Source organism: Hakea prostrata, chromosome 10 (assembly GCF_041222555.1).
Source record: "Hakea prostrata isolate BN-2017 chromosome 10, UWA_Hpros_2, whole genome shotgun sequence".
NCBI lineage: Eukaryota > Viridiplantae > Streptophyta > Magnoliopsida > Proteales > Proteaceae > Hakea > Hakea prostrata.
The window spans coordinates 22,480,540-22,508,471 of record NC_142609.1 but is presented as its reverse complement, the minus strand read 5'-3'; the positions used below and the strand labels follow the sequence as shown (position 1 = coordinate 22,508,471).

The 27,932-nt window shown below is 39.1% G+C and overlaps 1 protein-coding gene across 2 annotated transcripts; it reads right to left on the bottom strand.

Annotated features, from left to right (window-relative positions):
* On the bottom strand, positions 1-27,572 carry LOC149002299 (N-acetylglucosaminyl-phosphatidylinositol biosynthetic protein gpi1-like). 2 transcript variants are annotated; one of them, XM_089136103.1, is made up of 9 exons: positions 27,097-27,572; positions 6,534-6,929; positions 6,304-6,444; positions 6,094-6,179; positions 5,783-6,004; positions 3,852-4,346; positions 1,393-1,820; positions 829-922; positions 1-738 (listed from the first exon to the last, which is right to left on the bottom strand). In XM_089136103.1, the coding sequence occupies exons 1-9, from the start codon at positions 27,274-27,276 to the stop codon at positions 603-605; spliced, it is 2,178 nt and encodes a 725-aa protein (XP_088992229.1). In that variant the 5' UTR covers positions 27,277-27,572; the 3' UTR covers positions 1-602. The 2 variants fall into 2 exon arrangements, with proteins under 2 accessions (XP_088992229.1, XP_088992230.1); XM_089136104.1 differs by lacking the exon at positions 27,097-27,572 and having other exon boundaries at positions 6,530-6,647.
* Between the last annotated feature and the right edge of the window lie 360 nt (positions 27,573-27,932).

Sequence of the window (27,932 nt, the reverse complement as noted above, 5' to 3'; positions counted from 1 at the left end):
ATACAAAATGAACATTATTGTTAAATCCAATGCTCCATGTTTATTTCGAAAAGTATGTAAATATAGGAAACTACTTTACAGGATAACTTAAATAGAACAATATTTAGTATGGGCAAGTGTTCTCATCTTTAATTTATGAAATGAACATTATGTTGTGTTGGCCCAAAAAAACGGAACATTGTTGCCAAAGAGAGAGAGGATGTCTTTTCTAATGCATCTCCAAACCAAAACTCACTAAAAATGATATTTTATTTTCTGATCTGTTGACAACTTTAGATTCGTCTTGCAAATCCAGTTTTGACATATACTGATCAAGCTGATCGATTAGTTCACTAACTCTCCGCGACCAACCTTCAAATACTCTTTAATATGTTAATTTCCACAGAGAGAAAGAGAGATTTAAGCAATGATTCTTTTCTTCACAGAATTTCAGTGCATTTCAAATTCAAGACAGAAGAGCACTGTTACTTCATTCACCCCTAACTCTTGGGTTAACTACCAGCATTTACTAAAAGCATACAAATGAATGACAATAAAAGAGGATCACAACACAGGAGCAGAAAAGGACTACAAAACTACCTAGTGCAATATGTTCTGATATATCAGGTGATCTCAACAGTGTTATCATCTGTCATGCATGAAATTACAAAGTCATGACATAATAGCCAATACTCCCTATAGTCAAGAAACATCCAGGGCATTGTTGAAGGAAGACCAGCTCCCAAAGTCGATGGAATTCTGTGAGTTACAGCACCAACAATTAAAGTTCCATCAAACATGAGCAAGAAAATGAGAAGTTCAAAAATGCAACACTGAAAGAGGAGAAACCTGTTTCCAATGAGAAGTCCAAAGGCTGCTGAAGCAGCAGAGGAGATGGATATCCCATGGAAAACATTCCTATAGTGAGGTAAGATGATTTTTCCTGAAATAAGTTCTCCGGGTCAGCAAAGTCTATTAAAATCCAGACCAAACAAAATACAGAAACAGAATTGAAATCTGACAAATAAGATAAAGAAGTCAGAGACCAACAGAACCGAAAACCAAACATAACATTTTGTAGTCTAGTGTGGCAGCCACCAAACTCCAGTATGCAAGTACAAAAATAGTGAGTAGAATATGCGAAGCCAACTTTAAACTGAAGCAGGTGAAAGGGTCACATTTGTTGAACAATTCAAAGGGACATGAAATGATCCTTAGAATTCAACAATAATTCCATTTAAAGAATTTCAGGCAGGAAAAGAGGAGACCAAAAAACTGATTTGCACTGAGTGACAGATGATACCTGTATGTTCTCGAGTATCAAAAATTAAACATTTTCTGATAGAACTGACAAAAAAAAAAGTTCACATACATAATTGACGTAAAAAGAATCCAATTGTGCAAGCCTCTTACCTAAATTTAAGATATTGCTTTGGAGCAGTGAAATCACAACTGCAGATCCATTTTCGTCTTGGTCTATTTGCTTTTGTTGTGACTTCCCAGATAATGAAACACATTCATCAAGATGTCCATTTTTGCAACAACGAAGCTCTTTGCCAGATATAATTTTGAACCATACTCCAGAGGGAAATCTTCTTGGTCTTACCATCCAAATGAAAACTTTGGCATAAGGCGTGGCATGGAGGATTGATATAGCAATCTCAATAAAGATGCAGGTAAAACAGATTACTGTATTCATCATGGAGAAGAAAATGTAGAACACAGAAGTTGTTGGCAGTAGAAGTAAGAGAGGTGTGAATAGGAGCGATCCAACAATGTGTTGCTCCACAGTGTAGTCATAACTATCTAATCTGTGCCGTAACGGATTCCATTTTCGACCTCTGCCATTGGTCAAGTATACATGTCAGTGCTTCCAAACAACACAACAACTGCAGGACCAACTTACATATCAATATCTATCGATAACCAAGCATTTCTCTCATCTGAAATGATAGAGAAGTACAACCCCACTCATAGAGATGCCATAGGGTTATTATGATCAAGGTCGGTTTCAGATCTTGGCAGGGTTATGAAGTATCTTATCCTAACTCAAACAAAATTATACTGGTTCCTAACCGCGTTAAATCAGAAGGAATATCTGCAATCAACCGAGTTTTGAGATGCGCAACTGAGACATAAGGATGGTCTTTGACTGTGTATACACGACGACAACAAGCAAGATCCTTCCATTGGAGGGTAAAATTCACGAGTCCACAATCTATTTCAATGTCGATACAAGATAGTAGCAGTCCACCCCCGTGAGAAAGAGCTTCACGATGATCCTTGGAAGAACTAATAGACCAGGAAGAAAAAAAATTGTGGGGAGACGAAGGAAGATGGGATAGGGGTACATACCAATCAACAGATAGGCAGTTATGAATATTTAATATAGGAGCAAGTTTCCAAGTGAATAGCAACAGCTAGACCCAGAGAATCGGTAAATAGAAGTTGGCAAACAAGATTTTTCTAAATCCAAGAACTGGATCTTGATCAAGGTTTGGGATTATAGGTAGCAGGATGTGAATCCCCCTGAAAATCAAATCAGTCTCTGCTAGGGTGGAGAATGCAGACCCAAAATATTAGGATAATCAAACAAGCAGATTAAAAACCAACTCCAGAAAAACTAGATCTGGAAATTTTCCAAAAGTGATGTTTGACTGCAGGAGATCGAACCATCAGAAATCCTTCAGAGACTTGGATCAAGCCTGCCATATGTCAAGAATGATTGATCCTCAAATTCTGACACAAATCAGCAGATTCAATAACAGGTAGCTGAAGACCCCCCTCAGGAAGAAGAAAAAAAATTCCGGAAGTAATAATTGCAGATCAGCATGCTTGCAGAAGAACAAAATGGAGTAGGAGAACCATTAGCACTTAATAATCTACAGTAGAAGACCATAGTAGACTGTTTACGTCATCACAAATTAGGGCACAATGCAGCATTTACGTAGCATAGGTGCTGCCACCAGTCACTGATGGAAACTGGAAAGAAACAATCAGAAGTGCAAATTTAAAATATTTTGATTGACGGTACTCAAGCTCCGGTATCATATTACAGTATCATAATATCATTGATTGACTACCAGCAAACACAGAAAGAAAAAGAGAAAAGGAATATACTCCTCCCCCCCCCCCCCCAACCACTGATTAAGTAGGACTGGTATAAGAATAAAAGTAGGAACCTTATAGATAAATTAAACTAGAAACCTAATCTAACTAGGAAAGACGACACCAAAAAATATAAACCTCACTGCTGCAAAGCAGATAGTGAATCCTCTTATCATGGTATAACTTGAGCGTTTTACATGTGTGAGAAGTGAATACCAATTTAGTGGAAAAGAGAGAAATTGGTTGAAATACGAAAATATAAGGGTAATTTTGTTACTTTAAACTATCAAGGAGCAGGAAATGTAAAGTTTAGTTCAAATAGAGGACCTTGATTAAATAGAGAATAAGTTCACAGGAGTATAGAAATGCTCTCCTTTCTTACTCTCATATTCTGAACGAGAATAAAATACAAAAAAGGAAAGGGAAAGAAAAGGTACTATCCACTCTTCAACTAGAAGAGTATGCTGATACTTTTGGGGTTACACACTGTTAGTCAGGCAGAAATTAAGATGTAATTAGTGGCCAAAACCAAAACCATGATGCTTATGAATAAATTGTCCCCAAATGATTGCCCAACATGCTTTGCATTGAACAGCAAGTGACATAAGCATTCATTTAATACTTATTTCGGGACATAACATGCTAGTTTGAATGAGACTATGAGAGTGAGTATTCTTATCAGTGATTGAACAGGAATCCATATAAATATCATTTGGCACTTTCTGATTTCAACAACTGGCAGAAAAATGAGGAGTGAGTTTTACCTGAAAAGGCGCCACAGAGCTGCCAAAGCCTGAATCTGTTTGGAATATAGAAGAGCAATCAACCAATGAAGAGTTAAAATGTGGAAGGTTACAAGCAAAATTGTGTCTATAACCAGCGCAGCAGGTATTGTGGCCCCCAAAATGATTCCAGATATAGCAAGTCCTCTTATGAAATAGCTCAAGAGGAAACTCAAGAAGAACCATATGGTAGACCAAATCTGAATTGTATTAAGGGAGGTCATGCCAAGAATGGCTGCCAGCTCTATATTCAATTTGAAACCTGCAGGGACACCCATCAACCACACACAACCTGAACGCAACAAATTGTTCGTGATGTCACATGCAAGGTTTAAAATCCATGTGCACGTTGCTTCAGCATGTACTAGCAACATAAAGCCAACTAAATTTCCCAAAATAATATCAACAACTACACTCGACCACATTGAGTGCTTAAGTGTAGAAGCTCTCTCTGCACATTCAACACTTGCTTGAGACCTACAAATAAGAAAAAATCTGAAGCATGAGGTAAGCCATAAAGTGGTCCCTGCACCAAATTAAAGACAGTACTTTGACTATGCTAGCTCTGCCAGAAAACAAGGATCAGCCATGACTCGTGATACACCATATAATCCATGCACTTCCTTGGCCAAAATTCTACCCAGTCAAACGATTATCCTCTAGCTGTCCATAAAGTATTTCAATCATCTGCTGCCTAAGATGATAAAAATAGTCAAACATTGGACAAAGCCATACCCAGTGCTAGGAACCAGCAGGAGATTAACTGTAATCAAAACCAATGAAATAATGAAGGCCAAACTAAATAACTAGAACTTTTCTTTTCGTTTTTCTTCTTTTGGGTGGGGCAGGATCCCCCTACCCTGGGTCTCTCACGGGCAGCAATCTCATCTGTTGGACGTTGGATTTTACACCATAAATGAGGCTACCAGGCCACAAATTCAATTTCTCAAGTCTTCTTTTCAATTGCAAAGAAGGGGCCTAATTATGGCTTGGCTAAAGCTTTACAAATTAGAAACCCAAGAGAATAGAAAGTGCCAAACAAAAGCTCAGCAACTTTTGGAAGGGCAATTTGAGCAAGAAATTAGCCAGTTGAGAATTAGCACCTCTCAATTGATTAAGTCCCTGACTTTTTGTTTTTGAACTTCTAAAGTCCTATTTAATTTTATTTTTGTTTCCTATTTTTAATACTAGTAATAATGAACGTATAAATAAATCTAGTGACATTGGATTCTTCATAAGTTCGAGTGAAGCTCCAAAGCAATATCATGGATTTCTCTCGGTTTTCTCTTTTCTCTCTTCCTAGTTCTGGTTCTATTTCCTACAAGAATCAAAGCAGAAACTTCTAAAATAGCGACAACTGAAATTAAAAACTACCAAAGATTTCATTAGACTGAAATTATATATATTTTCAAAAGCTAAAAATAGAAACTAAACCAAGAAGCATTATAATAGAATTATAGAACCTTATACACAGTTGATGGGTTCACAAAATCTTCTAGAAAACATCCCCAAACAAGGCAACTATTGGCTGTGACACTGTTCACATGAACAATGTTTAGGACTTTCTTCTTCTTCATGCATGCTTCTTTTCGGAGTAAGGCTGCCTATTGTGATACTTCATTAACCAACAAAAACCAACCACATCAGCAGACCAGGCAGCCCCTGATACTAGTCGCATCCTGCAGGCTTGCTGGAGTGGTTTCTGGCTTGCTCCTATGGGTAAATAAGGACTTCTGATCTACACCGAAGTGCAAGGCTCCCAAGTTTATCAGGGCCAGGGGAGGATCAACTCGGTCAAAATTAGCCCAGTAAACGCCATTAACTATGAGATCATAATGGATGACCCTGTTGCATGCAAGTCATGGTCCCTCTTTGAATGGATCACCATAATTTAAGACAAGTTGTGAGATTACCTAAAACCACCTCCTTGACCAAAGGCTGACCAATACAGAAGCTGACAGCTGCGGATATGGACATTCTTCCATGTATGGCTGAATACCCTTTTTAAGATCCTGTATACCAATGAATCTGACCCATAACTCAGAAGGTGATGACAGAACTGAAGAACTACATAAAATACAGTGCAGAAAGAAGCTACAAGCAAGGCTGCAATGTGACACACAAAAGAAACCAGCCTGAACAAACAAAGGAAGAAGTATCAACACATGAAGATTAGAAGAAAAATAAAGATAAAGAAAACAGAATAAAGAATGTAAACAAGTACCAGTGGGGTGAAATGTTGTGTCCCATGCATCTCTCAAATAATAATTTTGCAGCATATGCACTATTAATTGCCGATATAACTGTGTCCTGTACATCAGATTTTTCTTAAACTAAATAAATAGGCAGATAGTTGAAAAAGATCCAAAAACTTCAGAAACCAATAGATGGAATGGACTTTGTGAACAGAGTTATGTCTATATAATAGTTTTACCAAGTCAGGGAGTGGCTGCTTTTGATTTAGTTTGCTGACCCATTCAGGTCTCTTGAAGGGCAATTTCACTTCCTCCAGCGAACCCCCAGAAGTCAGAGAGAAATGATGAGAGCCAAATGTGGGTGTGTCATAAATTATTACCTGGATTAGTTAAAACAAAAGAACAGTTTAAAAAGAATAAATGAGCAAATATAAATGGAGAAGCAAAAGGGCAACTCTGACTTACATACGTGAAGATCGGCAGTAGATACATTTTCCCCACTCCAGTGTATGTGATGCAACTTGGGGGTCCAATGGATATTTTTACAAAACGAAGCACGAGAGTCAAAAGATAACTGAATCCAATTACCGTGACCAACAGAGTTCTGCCTACAGTTCTCTAAGAATCCATCAACTTTGTGGCATTCACAATGCCATTGTTCAAATTTCTCTTCACGAAAATTTTGATTCTTCATCGCATATATGTCTCCATAATTTGTGGGCTTTGTGTTACCCTCTGCATCTATGTGAACACTTTGCAGTGGCATATTTAGGAAGTCGTCGGCAGCCAAGTTCCCCAAAATAGTAAATGTTGATTTGTCCTGTAGAAATAGAGGCATTTTCGCATTCATCTGATGTAGAATCCCCTATTCCAGAAAAGAAAATAAGAGAGGGGGGGGAGTTAACAATTGCATGTTATTTTTAAAATCAATAACATTAGCAGGAGCATATAGACCAAAACACACTAGTACTTGTATTGAGAAGTTGAAGAAAATAAAAGAAGGAAACAAACAAGTATTCAAAAGGCAATAAGAATAGGTTAATAAGAAGATGAAAACAGATCTGAAACTGTTAGAATTCAGAACCCTGTAACCAGCTGAAGAACAAGAGAGAAGAGAAGTATCGCAAGCCAGAAGAGAGAGCCAACGAATCATTAGGTTATTTTTCCTAATCACAGGCCATATTCTTATATTGATTTAATTCAGCATACAAGTCCATTCTGCCCCTGACTAATTAACGGCAGCAGTGCATAATACAAGTAAAGGAATAAAAGTTTTCAACCTAATAGCAGATAACATGACACTGAGACATAATTGCCCCTAGTGTCACCACTAGAACTTTAACACTACCCCTCAAGCTGGAGCATACAAATCAACGGCTCCAGCTTGGAATAACAAGAACATATATCAAAAAAACTTGACTATTCTTGAGCATAAGTAGTAATAGCAAACGCCAATAGACATGGAAAGAACTTGCCAAGAGATAATCAACAGTAACTTAAATAAATAATCTTCATATAAAACGAACCATCCAACAATTAGAACAATAGGCAGTTGCGAAGATGAAACATATCTATATGTATAGCAGCATCAATAACATCAAAGGCACTATCCAATTAATGTTAGTAATAAGGAGCAATCTCCACAAAGAAGAAAATGCGCAACTTCAATGTCCACACAAGTAGATAAAATGTGCAACTCCAATGTCCACACAAGTGGATAAAAAATGTAGCTCAATGTCCATATAAGTAGATAAAAAATGCAGCTCCAATGTCCAACAAGTAGATAAAAAGTGTAGCTCCAATGCCCACACAAGTAGATAAAAAGTGCAGCTCCAATATCCATACAAGTAGATAAAAGTGCAGCTCCTATATCCATACAAGCAGATAAAAAAAATGCAGCTCTAATGTCCACAAAAATAGATAAACAGTGCATCTCCAATGTCTGCACAAGTGTATAAAAAGTGACGTTCCAATATCCACACAAAAACTCTTCACAAGAAGGCATGCAATAGGTAGTAGGTAGTAATTTTGTTCAACCAACAGCATAAATAAAGCCTCAAACAAAGGTCTCTACAAGTCAAATATAGGTACTGTGAACCAAATATGCAATATAGGTTACTACAAATCAAGTAGGTAGGTAAAAGGCAATATAGGTTATTGTAGAATACCACCAAATAAAATTCTTGAGTCGATAGAAATTAAGTCTTCAATCTCCCTCTAATGTGTAGCACCACATGTGGACTAAACAAAATAATAACCAAAAAAGCATTGCGACTGTGAAATCCAACCCTAACCTTGACCCGGAAACCCTATTGTTTGTAGGTCCGAAGACCCGAAGTGAAGGAAGAAGACAACTATGGGCCCTATCAGTAGAAGACATGGTGTTTGACCCCGAACCCATGGAGATTGATGATGGTGCTCTATACTTGGAAGCTTTGGCAGTGTTTGATAAGATATTGCACCTTGAAGGAGAGATTAGTTGATGGACCTAATGCACTCTTGGACATGATTTGAAGGTATTTCTCTGTCCTAGACAAGTCAATTGAGAAGTAGGAAGAAGCCCACTTGAATTTGAGTTGATCTAGGCCTCCAATTCCCTGTCTAGGCTTGCTATCCTAGCCGCTAGGCTGCCAGCTGATTATGAAATCCGAGAATATCTTGTTTTGAGGTCTTTTTTTTATTAAAAAAAAAAAAAATTAATCTACTCTCCTTTTTTTATAAAAAAAAAAAAAAAAAAAAAAACACCCCACCCCCCACCCCCCCCCTGGGGGGTAGAAAAAAAAAAAAAAAAAACTAAAATTTCTCTTTTTCTTCTACATAAAAACAAAAAAAACCTCTTTTTTTTTTTTTTTTTTTTATTTTTTTTTTTTTCATCCTACTTTTAATAATAAAAAAGAAGAAAAAGCCACCCCCCCCCCCCCCCCCCCCCCCCTCTAATATTTTAAAATAAATCTCCCTTCATTTTTTTGATGCTATTATTTTTAAAACTTGTTTCTTCGCCACGTTTTTTTGTTTTTTTCTTGAAGACATGATCATTCTTCTAATCTGATTTCTCTAGTGTTAGGTACCTGAATGAGGTTACTTAACAAGGTGGAATAACTCAAGAAGAAAAACGAGACTTTGAATAAAAGTTGAATAAGAAACAATATAATCTACCAGCAGTAGGTGATTCCTACGGCTACCCAAGAGCAATGGCTCTCACATAAACTTCTCTCTATATCCTTTCTACTCATCCTCCCCCCTATTTATAGCAATTACATTCCTATCGAATTAATTAACAAAATCAGCCTACTTCGAGTAGGACTCTTCAAAAGAAACCTAACTGTAATGTAACTCTAACCTAGATGTATTATGACTCTTGACTCTCTAAATCTAATTCTAATAACCTTAACGCAGAAGGACTCTTCATGCTTCAAATTTGCTAGTCGCCTGAATGCACTAGGACTCTGCTGAAAACGACAGGACTCTCTTCACTCTTCAAACTGTCAATCGTTTCCTTGGGAGTGCTTTCCTTGTCGAATATAGACTCTTGATATCAGGGGCTTATCAATACTCCCCTCCAAAAGTTTCACCTTGTCCTCAAGGTGAAAATCTGGAAAGTGGGACTGTATTTCAGCATAAGATTCCCAAGTATTTTCACAAGGCGGCAGTCCTTTCCATTGAATCAAAACCTCCAGCAACCCTTGAGTAGAGAAACGAATGTTGAGCAAGGCTTCGGGTGTGAGCTGCAACTCGCCATTTCCCTGCAAACAAGTTGGAAGCGGCTGCGGCTTAATGTGCTGCCCCGAGTGCGCTTCCAACCGTGAAACGTGAAACACCGGGTGGATCCGTGAATCATCGGGTAAACGTAGACGATAGGCGACTGGTCCCACTGGCTCAATGATCTGGTACGGCCCATAGTAGCGATGGCTGAGTTTCTCATTGGGCCGTTTGGCGAGTTTCTGGAAGCGATAAGGTTGTAGCTTAAGAAAAACTTCATCCCCCACTTGATAATGCACTTCCCTACGCTTTGAATCCGCGGAATTGCACATCCTATCTTGGGCCACCCGCAGATTTGTTTTGAGATCCTCCAACACCTGATTGCGCTTTCGGAGGAACACATCAACCTCATCCACTTTAGATCGACCATCCTCCCAACACGAGAAGAGAGGGGGGTCTCGTCCATACACAACCCTGAAAGGGAGTCATTTTTGTGGCTGAATGAAACGTCGTATTGAACCAATATTCGGCCCACGGTAACCAATTAATCCGAGTCCTTCGGTTGGCGAGCGCAAAAACATCGTAGGTAAATTTCAAGGCTGCGATTTACCACCTCTGTTTGACCATCCGTTTGAGGATGGTAGGCACTGCTGAACTTGAGGTTGGTACCCGCTAATTTAAAAAGCTCCATCCAAAAATTACTAAGGAAGACACGATCTCGATCGGAGACGATGGTTCGAGGGAACCCATGCAAGCGGATAACCTCCTTGCTGAACGAGATAGCCACATCCTTGGCGGAATAAGGGTGTGAAAGAGCGATGAAATGCGCGTACTTGGATAGCCGGTCAACTACAACAAGCACGGTATCTCCACTCTTAGTCCTGGGTAACCCACCAATAAAATCCATGCTAATGTCTTCCCAAATGCGATCTGGAATTGGTAGTGGTTGAAGGAGTCCAGCGGGTTTCATGGCTTGATATTTACTGCGCTGACAAGCATCACAACTAGCCACAAATTCGAGGACAGCAGCCTTCATTCCTACCCAAGTATACCACAGTGCTAATCGCTCGTAAGTCCTCAAAAACCACGAATGCCCACCGAATGGGGTAGAATGATACTCGAAAGTAATTTGGGAATTAATGGTGACCCATCGGGGATGACTAACCGATTCTTATAAAGTAAGGTGCCCTTTTGAAGCTGGTAGCTGGGGTAGTCCTGGGATCCCTTCAACAAGGCTTGAACGATCTTCTGGTAACGGTCCGAGGCGTGTACCGCTGTATCTAGTCCCTCACTTTCCTGCCAAGTTGCTGTTGTCATCGAATAAAGCTGCTTATCATCCTGCGACCTTCGCGAGAGAGCATCGGCGGCTTTGTTTTCGCTACCCGGACGATACAATATCTCAAAATCAAATCCCAAAAGTTTCAAGACCCACTTTTGTTGATCAGTAGCCACAATGCGCTGTTCCGACAAATATTTCAGACTTTTCTGATTCGTTCGTACTTTGAAATGTCTCCCCATCAAGTAATGACGCCATTTTTGAATGGCAAGTACTATTGCCATTAGTTCTTTCTCATAGACAGACTTGGTTTGTGCGCGAGGGGACAACACTTGGCTCCAGTAGGCAATGGGATGGCCCTCTTGCATCAAAACCGCACCCAGCCCAAAACCCTGAAGCATCAGTCTCTACCAAAAACTCTTTCGTGAAATCAGGCGTCACCAATCTTTGGAACGGTTGTCATGGCTGTCTTGAGGGCATTAAACGCCGTCGTTGCCTCGTTACCCCACTGAAATGCATCTTTCTTCAATAAGTTTGTGAGTGGAGCGGCAATTTTACCATAATTTCGGACGAATCTGCGGTAATACCCGGTTAATCCTAAAAACCCTCGCAAGGCTTTAAGATTGGCAGGTTGGGGCCACTCCACCATGCACTTAATCTTCCGTGGGTCCGCCGTGACTCCGTCTTTAGATATGATATGTCCTAAATACTCCAGTGTAGCAACCCCAAACATGCATTTTTTTCGGTTGACTACAAGGTGGTGCTGTGTGAGAAGTATAAAGGTGGTTCGCAAATGGGCCACATGTTCCTCCATGGTCTTGCTATACACCAAAATATCGTCAAAGAACACCAAAATAAATTTTCGCAAGTGTTCTCGAAATACCTCATGCATTAGTGATTGAAATGTGGCTGGAGCATTCGAGAGCCCAAACGGCATCACCAGGAACTCGTAATGCCCATTATGTGTACGAAAAGCCGTCTTTTCTTCATCACCTTCCGTCATTCTAATTTGGTGGTATCCTGCTTTCAAATCAAGCTTGGTAAACACTTGTGGCTCCGCCTAGCTCATCCAACGGTTCGTCAATTGCGGGAATGGGAAACTTGTCGGGAGAACTGTGAGTTTATTCGAGGCACGATAGTCCACGCGAAACGCCATCCGCCATCCTTCTTTCGAACCAACGGTATTGGATCGGAGTAAGGACTCACACTAGGTCGTACCAATCCTGCTTTGTTAACATTTCTGTACCAATCTTTCGACCTCGTTCTTTTGAGAATGTGGGTAACGATAGGGTCGAATATTAGGTGGGTTACTCCTCTCGGCTAACCGTATCTGGTGGTCTTGCTTCCTTCTTGGCGGCGATTCGGTTGGTTCAGCAAATAATTGAGCAAAGTCGGTTAATAAATGTGACAACTGCTTTGTACTCTCTTGTACCTCTATATCGTCTCCGACGGGATGCTTGAGGTTGTAGCCGATATCCATCACCACCGCTTGAACCGACCGTAGCACACTCTTCAATGTTGTTTCTAATCGCAGCAAGGTTGGATCCCCATTTAGTTTCACGGGTCGTCCCCGCCACTCAAAGCTCATGGTTCTCAAGCGCCAATTCTGCGTACTTCCCCTAGTGTCTCGCAGCCATTCTACGCCCAAGATTATATCAATGCTACCCAAATTGAAAGGGTAAAAATTTTGCACAAAGACCTCGCCGCCTAGCTGAATCGGAATCATCGACAAATCCCCGTACCTTTGCTAATCGTCCCATCGCCCAAAGCAACCTGAAATTTTGTTTTCTGGATTTCCAATCCCAACGGCTCCACCAACTCTTGAGCGACAAAATTGTGCGTTGCTCCACAATCGATCAGAATGATGACTTCATAGCCATTTATTTGTCCCGTTAGTTTCAGTGTGTGTGGTGAATCGATCCCCACCAAAGAGGTATGCGAGAGTTCCGTCTCAAGCACCGGCTCCATATCGTCATCATTGATCACTCCTTCCGCTGCTGCAACTTCTGGACTATCATCGTCGTGGAGTAACAGCAACCTTAGTTGCTTCGAGAGGGCATCGATGGCCTTTGGAGTATGGGCCGTCACACCCGGAAACATATCCCTTTGTCCATTTTATCTTTGATTTCTTCCTGGGATAACCAACGTGAGCGTCCTGAGCTCCCCGTCGCAGCTGTAGTTGCAGGTCGAGATTGTGAAGAGGAAGACGCGGGTTCACTTATTTGGTTTGGCCGAACCGAACCGTTAAAGCTTTGGTTCATTCCGGTTCCCTGAACCGTATTGGTTCCTTTAATATTGGTGTTGGGTGGGCTGAAGTTAATAACACGTGAGGTTAGATTTTGGGCTGATTGAGTGGGCTGGGCCAAAAGAGGTTTCTTATTTTTCCCCACTCCATTTTTGTCCTCCACGGCTTGGGCCGGTCCATTATTTGGCCCAAATTGGTGAGCCCAAATAATCGAACTTCAGCCCTTACTTCTTCATTTAAACCAGCGAAAAACACCCCCTTCAACCATTCTCCATCTACCGCTCCGGCTGCTGCTGCTAATTTCTCAAACCCTTCTCTATATGCTGCAAAACGTTCCACTTTGCTTGTGATTAATCAATGCTTCTTGGGGAGTCTTCAGTGTCTTTGAGTTAAATCGATAGATCATTGATTCTTTCAAGTTTCTCCATGATGACAATGGCTGCTGCGGTTCTCGGAAGCGTATCCATCCTAGTGCTTGCACCTTCAAAACAAAGGGTTGCGGTTACGAGTTTCTCTTCATCGCTGAGTTTGTACGGATCAAAGTACCTTTCAGCTCGTGCGATCCATCCCATCGGATCTTCCCCGTAAAAATTGGCATCTCAAGATGTCTAGGAAGGAAGTCTCTCGGTTTCTCCCGGTTCGATCGTACGCTTGCTTTGTAACTGGAACTCCATCGGTTCTAGTCACCTCCGGCATTAAGGTATGCATCTCTGCTGATTTTCCTTGCGATAACATGAACCTTAATTCATCTCTAAACTCGTCATTGGCCTTTTCTCCTTTCTCTATGTTTTGTGCTAGGAGTCCCACTTGACCTTGAATCTCTTTCACGATACTTTCCAATTCCTCTACCCTCTGCTCCATTCGACTCTTGACCATTCCCCTAGAATCGATGGCTCGATGCCAATTTGTTAGGTACCCGAATGAGGTTACTTAACAAGGTGGAATAACTCAAGAAGAAAAACGAGACTTTGAATAAAAGTTGAATAAGAAACAATATAATCTACCAGCAGTAGGTGATTCCTACGGCTACCCAAGAGCAATGGCTCTCACATAAACTTCTCTCTATATCCTTTCTACTCATCCTCCCCCCTATTTATAGCAATTACATTCCTATCGAATTAATTAACAAAATCAGCCTACTTCGAGTAGGACTCTTCAAAAGAAACCTAACTGTAATGTAACTCTAACCTAGATGTATTATGACTCTTGACTCTCTAAATCTAATTCTAATAACCTTAACGCAGAAGGACTCTTCATGCTTCAAATTTGCTAGTCGCCTGAATGCACTAGGACTCTGCTGAAAACGACAGGACTCTCTTCACTCTTCAAACTGTCAATCGTTTCCTTGGGAGTGCTTTCCTTGTCGAATATAGACTCTTGATCCCGGCCCTTTCCCTTCCCCATTTTATTTTTTTTTTTTTTTTTTTCTTCCCCCCCCCCTTCCCCATTTCCCCTTTGTTTTGATCCCTCCCTCCCCCTTCGCATCCATGGTTGTTTTCATTGAAAACCATGCTTTGATCAAAATTAGACAGTCATGTTTTCAAAATAGAAAGTCATGGTTTTGATCCTTGTTTGATGATTAATCTTTGCTAGATAGTCTTAGATTACTGTTCCTAAGATTCCTTTAGAATTTCAGAATGTTTCGAATCCCGGAAGTTAAGTTTCGGATCAAAAATTCAGTTTTGGCTTCGCGTACTATTTACCTGGTCGACAGGATCAGTCAACCAGCCAGGCTGCCAAGCATGGACAGCATTGTGTCCTTTTTCTGATTTGATCCGTTTGACCTCCAATCTTCTAGGGCTTTCACATGATGTTGTATCTATGCTTGTCTAGGGTTTATTTGCTAACTTTGGACTTGATCTCTTTTATCTTCGAAATATCTTCGAATCTATTTAAGGTAAGGACAATTGTTTCCATATTTACATAGATTGCATGAATCTTAGTTTCTATTTTTGGGAATTGATTAGATTTACTATCATTCTTGTATTTTCTTAGTATGATATTACTGTTGTAAGTACTTCAAGTACAGTAGTGCCTTGTTCATGTATTCCTTGGTTATTATGAATACTTATTCCTGTCATTTACATATTCCATTGATCATGTTTATATGTATCTTTCTATATGAGGAGATATCAGTTGGATATGTGATTGATTAGGTATGATTTGGGATTGGGGAATGTCCTTTTGACATTTTTGTCCTTGGACATCAGTGGGAATAGTATGGGATATTTCCGATGGTGCCCTTTGACGCTTTCCCGGATTATTGGTTGTTATACCTAGGGCTTGTCTAGCGGAGTTTGGCTAGGATGTCCCTATTATATCAGACCCGATTCGGAAGGGTATTGAGAACGAGTAACCCGTGGTAGCAATGGGGATTTGTGGGCGCTCAAGACCGGTAACCAACCTGTGAGAGGACATTAATCACATTGTGAGGGCCATTTGTTGGTAGGTTTGCAAATAGTAGACTTGGGCTCATGGGCGTTCAAGACCGGTAGCCAACCTGTGAGAGGACATGAGAGCTTCACGTCTATTATTTGTGGATGACCAGTAGGGTTGATGAGTCCGTAGTCCGAGTTGGTCAGAGCCATAGTATACACTAACTCTAGTGAGAAGGATACCGGAAAGGATCGCCCGGGGCGAGGAATGGACGTATATGGATCTAAGTTGATATAACCAAATAGATGACAGGGCTAGGCTTTACCTTGACATGCGCCAATACTTAGATCAATGGTGATGTAAGAGAGCGGTGACCTAAACTCCAACCATGGAATGTCCCGAGGGATGCAGGACCCAACCGCCACTGCGCGAGCCCAAGATATCTTAAATGGTTGAGGGAGAGTGAATGACCTACCCAAAGGAGTATGGTGCTATGACTTAAATCATATTTGTTTATAGAGACCAGCATACATAGAGTTCAGGGGCGGACCCACTAAGGCCCCCCCCCCCGGATTTTTAGAATTTTTTCATAATTGCCTTAATTTTCTCATTTTTTATATTAATTTCTTTTATTTTTCCAGTTTTTTCTCTTCTTACATATGAAATTTCACTATTCCCCCCCCCCCCATATTGAGAACACATCTCTATCTAAAAACTAACTCCTCAATCCCTATTTATTCTCCCCTCTTTTCTCTCTCACATGTTTTCTTCCTATTTATTCTCTCCTCTTTCTATAAACATGGGTTAAAGGAAATTTTTGAAAAAAACTCTTATTAGATATTTAAAATGTCATTCTAATTAGAAACTCCTCAATCCCTATTTATTCTCCCATATCTCATCTCTCCTCTCTCCTCTTTTCTTCCTATTTTTTCTCTTCTTGTTTCTTTTTTCATATTTATTCTTCCCTTCTATAAGCGTGGGTTAAGGAAAATTTGGGAAAAAAATCTTCTTCACAATTGGGTACTCTTTCTCTTTCTCAATTTATTTATTGTTTCTCTCTCTCATTTTTTTAAATATTCTTTTGATTTTATATTCTTTGTTTCTTTATTTCTTCTGCAATTTTGTTATTTGATTTTATATTGTGAATAAAATGTCTATAGTTAGTAAAGTAACTAACTACCATTAGTTTGCATCTCTTACCTTAAAAAAAATTTTGGTTTGCATCTTACTTTTTAGGGTTGAAGTCATGTGTTTTTTTTTTTTTTTTTTTTTTTTGCTAATGCTTTAATTTACCTATATTCTGTTGAAAAATATCATTATCAATAATTTACCTATTTTTATCAAATATGTGTGGGCCCCACAAAATATATGTGGACCTATTCCTTAATATAGTAATATAATTCATAGGTGAGACCCCCAATGGGTCTTATAAGAGCCCACACAATATGTATTGCGAAAAAGCACTGGTGCTTCTCCAATCTGAACTTCTATTCTTCGCCCCCCCCCAATATTGAATCCTGGTTCCGCCCCTGATAGAGTTAGATTCATACATGCATTGTCAGTTTCATATCATATTGCATCTGCTATGTTTTGTAATCATGTTATTTATGTTGTTGTAGAATAACTTGCCTTGCTGAGTTCTTTCAAACTCACTCATTTTTGTGCAAATATCTTTGTTAGATTGTTCTGCAAGTACTGAAGAATATGACGGCCAGTACTACGAAGTGCAAGCCGATGAGGCATACTACTCCCAAGGTGCTAGCGGTTAGGAAGATTAGGTTGAAGATCCCTCAAGTGATCATGCTGCATATCAAGATTAGCCCTACTTTGGAATGGAAGTGGCCATGTTTAGTTTCTTTAGTTTATGTTTATGAAGATACACTTTATAAGTTAGAAGAGACATTAGCTTAGTTGGATTACTTCTTTTCTTTCCTTTCTTTTGGGAATCCGTTGTAATCTCTTTCTTTTAGTTTCGAGCTACATTTCCGCTGTAGTTGTGGAGTGATTTTCCGCACACTCTACATTTTGATTATTATATATTGGTATCATTCTTTCCGCACTCTGATTATATTGTCTTTCTCTTCTTCTTAACTTGATCTCTTTGTTTATATAATATTACATTGATTACATCTTGTTCATGATTATGTTATTGTGTATGTGGGAGGTTGGTTTTCTCGATACTTGATCTTCGGGGCTGTGGATCACACACTCGGGTATGCCAGGTAGGGTACCGGCTGGGTGGATGTGACAGCGACCCAATTTCAATAATTATCAGTGCATCTTTCACATAAAAATAATGGTCGTGCAAGTGCCAATCCTCAAAAAATTGGATTCTCAAGCCGATGTGATAGAAGTACACCAAGTAAAATGGTTAGCATATAAGCCCAATGGCAATTCTATAAATTCTGACTATAGAGGATCCACCCATACAAAATAATGGCAAAGTATAAGGGAAAGTCAAAATGTGAGTTTCTTTTTAACTCCTTTTTTGACATTCTTATAACCACCTAAAGTTAACACTTCCTCCTTATAATAAGGAAATTAAAGATAGAAAAATAATGTGGAAATCTACCACCAAATAAGAAATAATCCAAAACAAAGGAAAGTAAACAAAAAAGAAAAATAATTAGCATCAGTGATCAAGTCATGGGATATATAGTAAATAAAAAAAGAAAAAAGAATTAATGTTGAAAAGAAGGGCACTAGGTGAAGCACTAACAATGGAAAAACACATTTAGGAAGCGATTGTAAAAAGGATAACCAAATAAAGTGAAAGAATGTGATGATGTGATGGGACATGGGGAATACAGGACAAGGAAAGGGGTATTTATGGAAATTAAGTAAAGACAAACTAAAACAAGATAAAGTAAGTGAGTAACGTAGAAAAAGTGAAAAGCAAAGTAGAAAATTATGAAGGAGAATAGAAAAATAGAAGGTTATCTTCAACCTTCGTTACCAGTAACTTGGAAAGGAGGCGGCAATACTCTGCTCTAGCAACAACTAACAGAATCTTCTCAATATTTTGCATAACAAGAAAATAATCTGATACAACAAGTCATCAACCAGAGGCAGAACTAGAAAATCCCAGAAAAACAATCTCCATAAGAGAAAAGAGGAAATAGGATGTCGTGATCAAACCACGAGATACTTCTCAAATTGGGATTGAGTTCCCATCCAGCATAGTTCGAGATCTCACCGTGATGTTGGCCAAGATCTTTTTTTTTTTTTTTTTTTTTTTTATACCTCAATAAGAGATCTCATGGGATTCGGGACGATATCATAAAAGTACAACATCTAGGCTGATATCTTGAACCAAGATCTCGCGAGATCTCAGTTCAACCCAATCTTTATAGATACCACATCTCGGTTGAGATATCTCAATCTTGACCTCCCTTAACACCCCCCCCCTCCTCCTTTTGATGGTTTTGATGTTTTGACCAGATTTTTCATTGGAAAGTTGGTCAGATACCTACCTAGGCTGCATCAACAAGCTGTTTACTCCATCTACAACAAAGACCTATCGAAGGGGTCTTATGAGTTGTAGTTGATCGTCTTCACTGAAGCTTCCCCTCTGTCCTATTTTCTTTTTGTTAGAAGCTTCTATCCTTTGTCCAAAAAATAACTGTATGGGTGACACAAGACAACAAAATCTGATATCTTACAGCTGGGGCTAGTGGAGTAGGAATTGGAAGAGTTATTAGTCACTGATTTTATTCTTGCACTCTTATGGTGTAACTTACAAGTACATCGATGTTGTAATGTGAAATTGTGGACAAATAGACATGTTTGATGTACTATTTGGCTTCGTAACCTTTATACTTTAATATATATCATGTAATAGTTGTGTATTTCGTGTTTTACAAGTCTGCATGTGTACTTCAGCGTGTTGGTTTCAAAGTTAAGGTTATGGTTCTAAATTTCGCAAAATCTTGGCAAAATTTCGCCGAGATTTTGCCTTCTCAATGTTGAGAGAAACAAAATTGCTACAGAAATCAAAAAGTATGAGATTTCAGCTCTCATGAGATTTCGCCTACAATAATCTTGCCTATAAAAGCCACACTTCAATTGAAACTTCACTCATTTGGCAAAATTTTGACCTTCATTTCCATAGAATCTCTTCCTTTCTTGAATGATTCTTGCCCTGTTTGAGTCAATCTTTGACAACTATCACTTGTTCTCGCATGGTTCTTGTCGGAAAACGAGTGCATTGTGGGGATCTAGCAGCTATTAATAGGTTAGAGAGGTCTGATGTGTAGTTGTAATTTGTAGTTCATTCATATACTGTAATGTTATACTTGTACACCTGTTTTGTTTTAACCATGTACCACTAAGTACTGACTACTGACTTCTACACTTGTACTTGACTACTTCTATATTGAATTTTAGTTGTTGTCTTTTTTCCTGCATTTTAATGAAGATATTAGCATTCTCTTGCATCATATGCATATTTAAATTGGCTAAATTCATGTTCTAGACTTCCAATTTTGCCTACATACAGCCGGCCATGTGTCAATAAAGAACACCACTTTGGGTTAGGTTTTTGGTGAAATTAACACTCCCAATGTGTTTATTGGCATCAAATTAGACTAGGCACGAAAAACCCAGGCAGAAGGACCCCTAAAACCCATCGAAACTTAAGGTTGAAATAAACAGTTAAAAGAAAATCCAAAATTTCTTAGGGTTGCGATGGAAATCATATATAAACTTGTTTTCTCACAAATCTAAGGGCAAACCACTATATTTGAATTTAAAAGGCCTAAAATAGGCTAAGTACCAAATTCCATCCCAAACTGAGCCCCAACACCCACGGGATGGCCTTCAAGTTAGGTCGAGATAAGTGGGGATTTTTCACCAGATCTCAGCTGAGATCTTGCAAGATCTTACAAGATTTCAATTTTTCGAGGGACCAAGATCCCTATTGAGAGCGAGTTCCCAAATCATGCCTTCTAGGTAGATGCAATAATCCCTCAAAGTTTTAGCAGCATATATTGTATAGTAAGAAAAACATAGGCACTTCCAAAAAATTCTGGAAAAACTCTCAGAAAGAGCTACCGTAGGCAGGTTTTCCATAGGAAGAGGTAGTTAAGAAACTAAACCTACATTTTTTTTTTAACTCCTGGAGAATTCGTTTTCTGTGGCTTTTAATTTTGATCAGAATATATTAAAATCATCACGCACTACAATAAATAACAAAACCAGCAAGCACGATAATTGCATCGAACTGACCTGACGAGGAAGGCAACTTGCAACCACTTCAAAGAATCTCTTTCATGGGAAACCAAGGTCCTACAACACTCTTGCAAAAGACTAAGCAAAGGAAATAACTGAGCACACAGCTAAATACCGGGGGCATTTTTAAATAATGTAATAGTGCCTCTATTCTGTACCATGTCATTGTACACATTTGCATCCCCATGGCAATGGTCTAGCTTTTCCTATGCAATAAATTACAACAACAACAACTCAGCCTTATCCCAATTAGAGTCGGATATGCAAGATCAAGTTCTTTGATGCCAACGATATTGTAAGGGTGGATGAAATGGAGACAGGAACTTGCACCAGGGTGGAGTTACGGAGATCTAATTTGGAATCAAAAGGCCCTGAGATTTGTGGCACAAAGACAGAGTACATAGTGTGCAACTTCAGCCACACTAGGAAAGTTAATTAGATGCAGAACATTGTTAAAAAGAGATATCAGAAAGTGAAACTTTTAGATATTGGGCTCAATCTTACATAAAGTGGATATAGAGGATAATGTAGTCCAGGGGGTGAAAATAAAATGGATGAAGAGGAGAGATGTGTTTGACTTCTTTAAGCTTAAAATGAAATTTTTGAAGGACTGTCATTCAACCAGTTAGGATGTACGGTGGAGAACGTTAGGCAGTTTAAAGGTGCAATATAGATAGGCTAAGTATCGTAGAGATGGGGATGCTGAGATGGACATTTGGTAGGAAGGATAATAATTAATGAAAATATGAGAGCTGTCCATATTTGAGAGAGCTTTGTGAAATACGAAGGATTAATAATGAATGAACATATAAGAGTTGCCTATATAAAACTTTGAGAGAGCCATCTGAGGTGGTACAGTCATGTTCAAACGAGGCTCCTGATGCTAGAGTTTGGAGGAGTAACTTGATTCAGATTGAAGATAAACCAAAAAAGCACAGGTATAATAAAGATCAAGCACCAAAGTAGGCTACTGTGACTTGGAAGTTGGAATCAACCTAGTGTTGATAGATATAGGTGTTCGGCTTTTGTTCTCTAGGTTTATTTGGTAATAGACCTATTCTATGAACCTAAAAAGGAGTTCCAAGCCCGAGTACCGAAATAGATTATTTAGCTAGTAATTTCTGTTTTAGGGGTCATGCGACCACTGATCCACTTAAGATGTCAGATGACTTAATTAGATTGTATTAGGGATTTTTCACCCTCCATGCGTTAGCTGAAAAGGTAGTGTCATGTTATTACTATAATTAGTTTTCCCAGGACAAGTAGGACTTTGAAATGTCAGGCCACAGGCCCTATTTAATCTCCCATTGTGGGAAGAGTAAAGATAGATTAGATATATCGAAATTTTTCCTCTAGCAACCTGGTTGCTGCATTCCTTCTTTATGAGAGAATTGCTGCTGATGCTTCAAGCCAAGTTGTTGTAGCACTCAGTGATTGTGGTCCAAAGGGCTGGTATTCCCACTTGGTTGACGCCCTGGAGGAACTTGGGTTCTAGGTGTTTAAGATCCTGATTCCTTCTGTTAGCAGAGGAATCTGTCTCCAATTGTGATCTGCCATACAAGACTGTTGCCTATGAAAGATTGCAATCAGATAAAAAGACCCAGCACCCAATACCCCTTCTGTTCCATTAATTTTGTTCGTAAATCTCCAAGAATCAAAGCTCCACCTTCCTGAGCAAAATCTGCAACTCCACAACAGAACCTTCTAGAAGACACAAGTTAGGTGCCTTTCTCTGAATTTTCTGCCTTAGCCCAATCAAGCATCACATCACCCTCATCCTGGGATCAAATCACAGCTACCATAGTAACCCAGTGACTGGTACCCAAATCCGATCTCTCAAACCTAGATCTCGCCGCTTTTTTAAATTAATTTTCCCCACAAAAACCTAAATTTCAAAGGCAGATTTGCATCATATATCCATCAGACTTATCCATAACTTGAAGCATCATCCCCCATGTTCAGTCTTAAGTTTCAGGCCAATCTGACAAGTGCAACAATGTTTCTTGGTTACTCTGCCATCTCCCTAAAAGACTAGAACCCTAACTAGTTGTCAGGAAAACAACTTCCTAGCCAATTGCTTCAAATTCAACAGATGAATATGTAATCCCTAATTAAACAGACCTCAAAAGTTTCACCCAAAAAATAAAAATTCGCCCAAAAGAACATACCCAAAGAATTTAGGCAAATCTGACCATAGTTGTCAAAGCGTCCGCCTAAGCGGCAAAGCGGTTTTTCAACCGCTTTGTTTTGAACCGCTTAATTGACGCCCAATCTGTAAAGGAACTCGAAGGCCTAAAGTGACATAGAACCTATTTTTTGCTCCGTGAGAGGGACCCCGTGCCCGTTGGCAATAGAATGTGACACATAAGCCATACTCAACATCAAGAATCAGTAAATGCCTTGACGGACGCTTTGACAACCATGGTTTGATGAGATGAACTTATGTTTGTGCTCTTTTTCTGAATAATTTTTCATGATTATGATTCTTGAAGGCTTTTTTTTTTAGATGAATGTGACTATTGAAAATTTGTTTAGCTTATTATAGAAAGTAGGTATATTGAAAAGTAGTTTAAAAGTAGTTATATTAAAAAATTTAGACCGAACTACTTTGGTCGCCTTATTGCCACCTAGGCACCGCTTTGTCACCTAATTGCCTAGTCGGAGACCTGCTAGCTTTGGCCGCCTTGCCACTTTGGCAACTATGAATCTGACCACCCTAAATCTTATTTAGAGGGAGGGAGTACACGCTTTGGAACCTATACACCCATAACAATTTTTCAAAATTATCCTAGTTTTCCCCAAGCCAAGATAGAATGTAACAGACAGACTTGAGTTATTAAATAAAAATCTGAGATTGAAGGAAGAGCGAGTCATGGATTCCTAGGAGGAATCCCATGGCTGAGTGTGATCTAATTCTGCAAAATTGCTTCAAGTTTCTCCTTCTTCAAGCTTTGGCAGCAATCCAACTCAAGCACCTCAGCAGATCAACTTTCCTTTCTCAAATAAGTTAGTTGCACCCCCCCCCCCACCTTTTTCAATCCTCCCTAAGCCCATACAACCATGGTAGAAGATCTCGCTCTTGAGCGAGATCTCACCACATTGAAAAACCGAGATCTTGACCATCTTTGCGAGACCTCAGTCAAGATATGCGATTTTTTGCATCAACTCGATGACCCATCTCGGTGGGTTTTAGGATCCCAATTGAGCTGAAACTTGGTATTTAGCCTATTTAAGGCCTTTTGAACACATTGGTGGCCTTGGATTTGTCAAAAAACAACCCTAAGTATGATTTCTAAGTCTACTATAGTGTGAAACCGAAATGTTGTAGGATCAGAGAATGCAAGGTTATACAAGATGTAATATAGAACCTTTAAGGCATATAAATGACAAGCAAGTGTAGCAAATGCATTAAATAACCTAAATGTCATCAGAATTCCATCCATATGAGTATCACAATCTCAATTTCCAAGAATAGAATAATAAAATTATACGACCATTAGAAGTTCTACATAAGTCATCAAATCATAGGTTCATAAGACAAGCAGAGAATGATTGATTTTCCTTAGATGTTGTAGATGTGCTAAAAGTAGTTGCAAAAGAAAATCCAATTGAAATCCACAAAAAATACGCAAAAATTGAGAGTTCCAGCAAGATATGGCAAGATCCAAGGCGAGATCTCGAGCGAGATATCCCAACTCTCTACTCCCGATCTCCATCTCGTCTCACTTCTTTGAAAAAGCGAGATATGTCACCGAGATCTCACAAGATCTCCCACCATACATGCAACTCTCCACCATTCCTAACGGCAGCAGCTTCACCCCACCCACCTCCCTCTTTCCCCTCTAGTAGGATCGCACCTAACTCCTTACCCCATCCCTACTCTAATTTTTCTATTAAAGGACATACACCCTAGTATTTCTAAATTCCCTGCACTTCATCTTCTTTATTAAAATTCTGCAATTCATCTTCAACCTCTAGAATTAAACTTAGTTCAACCTAAAACTTCACCAACATTCCAAAACCACTTAGGATTACCATTTCCTACACCTACTCTACTTCCCCTTCCAAATCCTAACCCTAGTTAGACTTCCTCAAGAGTCCCACTCCAAGTAGGACACCTCATCTTAAACCCTAAACCTATAGAACCAAATCTGAAAATATAAAATACCAATTACAGCCTAAACCCTAGACTAGCCAAAACTTAGAAACCCTCCCATTAACCCTAGATTCCTTTAAACCCTAACCCTAATTGCAATTTCAGATCTAAAAGTATAACTACAGCAGGTTCAATCTCTCAAACATAAAGTCCCCTATGATGGAAAAAACCTAGTCTAGCCCCAAGCTGACCCTACCACCTGTCCTTTGTTGCATAAGACCTATATCGAAGGCAATTACCGCCCAGAAAGACTGCTGATTCTATTGAAGAAGATCCTAGAATGAGACTAGATCGCATTAACTCAATCAGTCAAACCCTAGATCATGGTACACATCAGAATGACCTTTGGAGAAGTGAAGAAAGTCATGCATAGCTCACGGCTTGTTCCAGTATGACCTCAGATAGAGCTGTTTGGTGAGCAAAGATATGGTAGCTGATCCCATTTAGTTAGAATATGCTCACTTGTGTCGTTACTGCTGTTATGTTCTTTTCTTTCTTATTTTATTAATCTTTTGTCATAGTATAGTTCCATGTAGGTCACCCCATTTGGTTGGGAAAAGGCTGAGTTGTTTTTTATCTAATCAATTAAGTTGTTGATGATAAAACAAGGAAGTATGCTTTTTATTCTAGATTCATATGTCAATTTCTGAATTAAGGAATTGGAAAGCCACCATCAGGACCAAAATGATGCCTTCAACTCCTTACGGGTGGGCTTGCAAAGCTCTAATATCTAGTTTGGAGAAAAAAAATATAGACTGACCAAGCTGAAAACATCATGGATTTTTTTTATTGGTTATAAGAAAGAAATACTCAACAAAGACATCTGCTAACAATATTTGACAGAAGTTATAACAGCAGCTTAGTGGCTGACTGTGAATTGTACCGAACCATTAAGTTGAACTTTTCAATGGAAGAATTGACCTAAGCCTTGATGCCTACGGCTTTTACGTCACTGTTACATGTAGTTCCACCATCTACAGAAGAGTTAGAGCAAGAGGTACTCAACAAATAATCCCCGCTCCAAAGCCAGACTGAGCTACTAGAAACCCACAGAACTAAATACAGCTGGCTGATGCAAAGTATGTCCGATAAGATTCTTAGGGTCATATTTATCAAAATGCCCTACTTTAGCTTGGCCGTATGTATTGGGTTATAGCAATCCCAGGTTTCCTTTCTTTGTTTTTTTTTCCCCCTAAAATAAGACGGGTCAAGTTTCATGGGTTCTACGTAAGCTGTCTAGCTGCATTACAAACATCATTTTTTTTTTCCTGATTAGTATCTTAATATATACAGATTATTGAGTGACTGAGCTTTTTCAGTTCAAAGAGTTCACATATTTAGGCAAGCAACCGATCAGAAAATTTTTGGGTAAAGAAGTATTTCTGAAAAGTAAAACAGAACCCAAAAATAGCTCACGCAGTAAACAAAGATGAAAATAAAATAGGAAAATTATGAATGTGTCACAGAGTTGAATCAAGCCATGTAGACATCTACTTTACAATAAGAATGAAGCAACTCCTTGTAGAGGAGAAACGATTTCATCAAAAACAATCACCAGACCTAGAATATTATCCCCAACAATATTTTGATCAATAAAGACATAACTAAAAATTCTTCTAGCAAAGACATAGTTCTAACTTCTACAACTAGCACTTGAAAGCTGCCATGATTTGACCATCAGAATTTAATTAACCCCAATTCCTTCTTTTGAGTTTTCAACCATGACATCTACGGTATCTACATAAAAACTAAACCAACAAAATAATAGTGGCATTACACACTTAGAACTAAGTACATTTCAGTAAATATAATGGCTTGACATATATTTTTAGCCATCAGGTGTCGGCATTCATATCCAATTCCTTCGGATTCTTTTCCAAAAGGAAGAGTATAAGTACCCACAGTTGAGTTAACGTGCCAAAGGTATACCCTTAGCTGACCCAGGTTAGCCATGACGAAAATGCATTGGCGAATCGAAGAATTGAACTAAATCCACACATCAAAACAATATACAGAACAAGACAAGCGGAGAAATTTGTGAGTTTTTGTACCTGAGGACCTGACAGAGGAAAAGAGACTGATATCTCATCAGGGGAAGCTGCACCGGCTACAACAATGTCAAGAGAAGAGTGGGAAGAATTGACGAACCACCCGAACAAGATGGCCGGATCTCGGTTAGAAGATAAGAGATGCTTTGGCCACCAAATCCTACATTGCCTTCTCATCTTCATCTCACAACCATTGGAAGCAGCTTCTTCGGCATTTGAATCTCAACTGAAAAACACAATACTGCCCTGCCTCATCAAGTGACTAAAAATGTCAGTAACTGATGCCGTTCTTGACCAACGAAGAAGTAGAACAATGGGAAAACTGACACAGTAACACAGAACAGAGAGCTGATAATAACCGTGTTGCTGAAGTTTAGAAGTAGATCATTTTAGTTATGAAACAAACCCTAGACTTTCACGACGATTGCATTAGTGTCTCTAGCTCAGGATTCTCAAGCAAACGAATCTGCAGAACTACAAGAAGCAGGTTCGTTAAAGAATTTGGGGTTTTTCTCAACTTACTAAGGATAGAATAGGAAAGGCAGGGGATATTTATTTGCTGCAGCGCGGCTGGAGCCTGCAGCAAGCCATCGAGATGACGCCACGTGTACTTCTGACCGTGTTAAATAAAATGTTAAGGGTACATATGTAAATTTTTTTTTTGTTTTTACATTCAAGAATCTAAAGTTTATAAATTTACAAAATAAATCCCTGGCTTTGTCCATCCAAGTCCCTACTTTGCGTCGTTTCCTATCTTGAACCGAATAGCTAAACATGGTAATCGCATCCATCCATCAGCCCAGCTCAAAAGTCTTTGGGATTTTTCACAATCTCTGTCT

What these genes read in the sequence shown, in the direction of transcription:
- LOC149002299 (XM_089136103.1), bottom strand. Translation starts at nt 27,276, where the DNA reads ATGAAGATGAGAAGGCAATGTAGGATTTGGTGGCCAAAGCATCTCTTA. An exon ending in AAGCAATATCTTAAATTTAG is followed by an intron (nt 923 to 1,392) that starts GTAAGAGGCTTG and finishes AACTTATTTCAG; the next exon opens with GAAAAATCATCTTACCTCAC. An exon ending in GGACTTCTCATTGGAAACAG is followed by an intron (nt 739 to 828) that starts GTTTCTCCTCTT and finishes TGTAACTCACAG; the next exon opens with AATTCCATCGACTTTGGGAG.